The following is a 1,272-nucleotide window of genomic DNA, read 5'->3' on the forward strand; positions in this document are numbered from 1 at the left end:
CTCCAAAACAATGAGGAAAGAGATCTCTGGCAGTGAAGACGCCCAGCCGGTGGTATCATGTTCTAGAAGCCCCCAGACCAATGTACCCCTCCTGGACTCTGTCCCCAGAGCAGTCCCCCCTGCCACCCAGGTATAATCTACTCGATGCTAGGAGTATTCACGCTGTGCTAACAAGAATGACGGGACTGGGGCATATTTGTGAGAGGGAAAACAGCTTCTCTGGACACATTTCACTGAGGAGAGCTCAGATCCCAGTCTTAGGCCAAACAGAGGAAGCATCTGAATTGGGCACAAGTAGGAGCTGAACAGAGAAGACCCAGGGCTGGGCAGACAGCAGGGGAATTTTGCTTTTGTTTTATGATAATTATGATAGGCTTACACTGTTCAAAAAAAAAAAAAGTCATGCTTCAGAATGTTAGTAGAAAATGAAAAGTACAAAATTAACAGAGATAATTTAAAAAAAAATCTACAACTGAGAACTCAACAGCAGGTTCTTGTCTCACTTCCCCCCTGGCCTGGAGCACTGTGTGAAAATCGAGGTTGTCATCATAGGAGAGACAGTGATAATGAGCCTCATCCTCAGCCTGGAGCCCTGAGATGGTCAGCGAGGCTGAGTTGCCAGACTTGGAGCCAGAGAATCGATCAGAGACCCCCGAGGGTCGTCTTTTATCTTCATAGATGAGAAGTCTGGGTGCTTTCTCTGGGAGCTGTTGGTACCAGTACACATAATTGCTAGCGATGTTGTCGCTGCTTCCAGCGCAGGAGATGGTGACCCTCTGTCCCAGGGCCCCAGACACTGAGGATGGCTGAGTCAGCACAGACTGGGCCCAGGACCCTGGAGGTGGGAGAGATACAGAGAGGGTGATTCTGAGTCTAGAGACAAGAGGAGGAAGCAAGCCCCATGGTCTCCCCAGGCCTTCCCCTGGCCCCGTATCTAGTCACCTGTGCAGTGAGCCAGGAGGGTGAGCAGGAGAGGGGACCAGGCCATGGTGGAGGATCCCGGAGTCCTGCCTTCTGGGCCCACAGCTGAAGCAGAGCTTCCCCCAAGCTTTCCCTTCTCCTCTTTAACCCCTCAGAGAGGGAGGGGCCATTAATGCAAATGAGACACCTCCTCCACCCCCAGCTTGCTGGTCCCACATGGCCCTGGTGCAGGGCCCTCTCCCTGAGGATGGCAGGAGTGGAAGGGTTGTTGCTGTGTGGGCCCAGAGGGTGGGAGGTCCCAGCTGTGAGCTCTGAGCAGAGGGCAGCAAGCAGGGCCAGGTGGGGGCTCTC

The 1,272-nt window shown here is 53.5% G+C and overlaps 1 gene segment (V, D, J or C); it reads right to left on the reverse strand.

Annotated features, from left to right (window-relative positions):
- Window positions 1–1,031, reverse strand: part of LOC102496537 (immunoglobulin lambda variable 1-40-like) — a 17,466-nt gene extending 16,435 nt beyond the window's left edge. Inside the window, 1 exon segment of the V gene segment in view lies at window positions 943–1,031. Coding sequence covers window positions 943–988 — 46 coding nt within the window.
- Between the last annotated feature and the right edge of the window lie 241 nt (window positions 1,032–1,272).

The sequence above is a fragment of the Tupaia chinensis genome, unplaced genomic scaffold, assembly GCF_000334495.1.
Source record: "Tupaia chinensis unplaced genomic scaffold, TupChi_1.0 Scaffold143971_1, whole genome shotgun sequence".
Taxonomy (NCBI): Eukaryota; Metazoa; Chordata; class Mammalia; order Scandentia; family Tupaiidae; genus Tupaia; species Tupaia belangeri.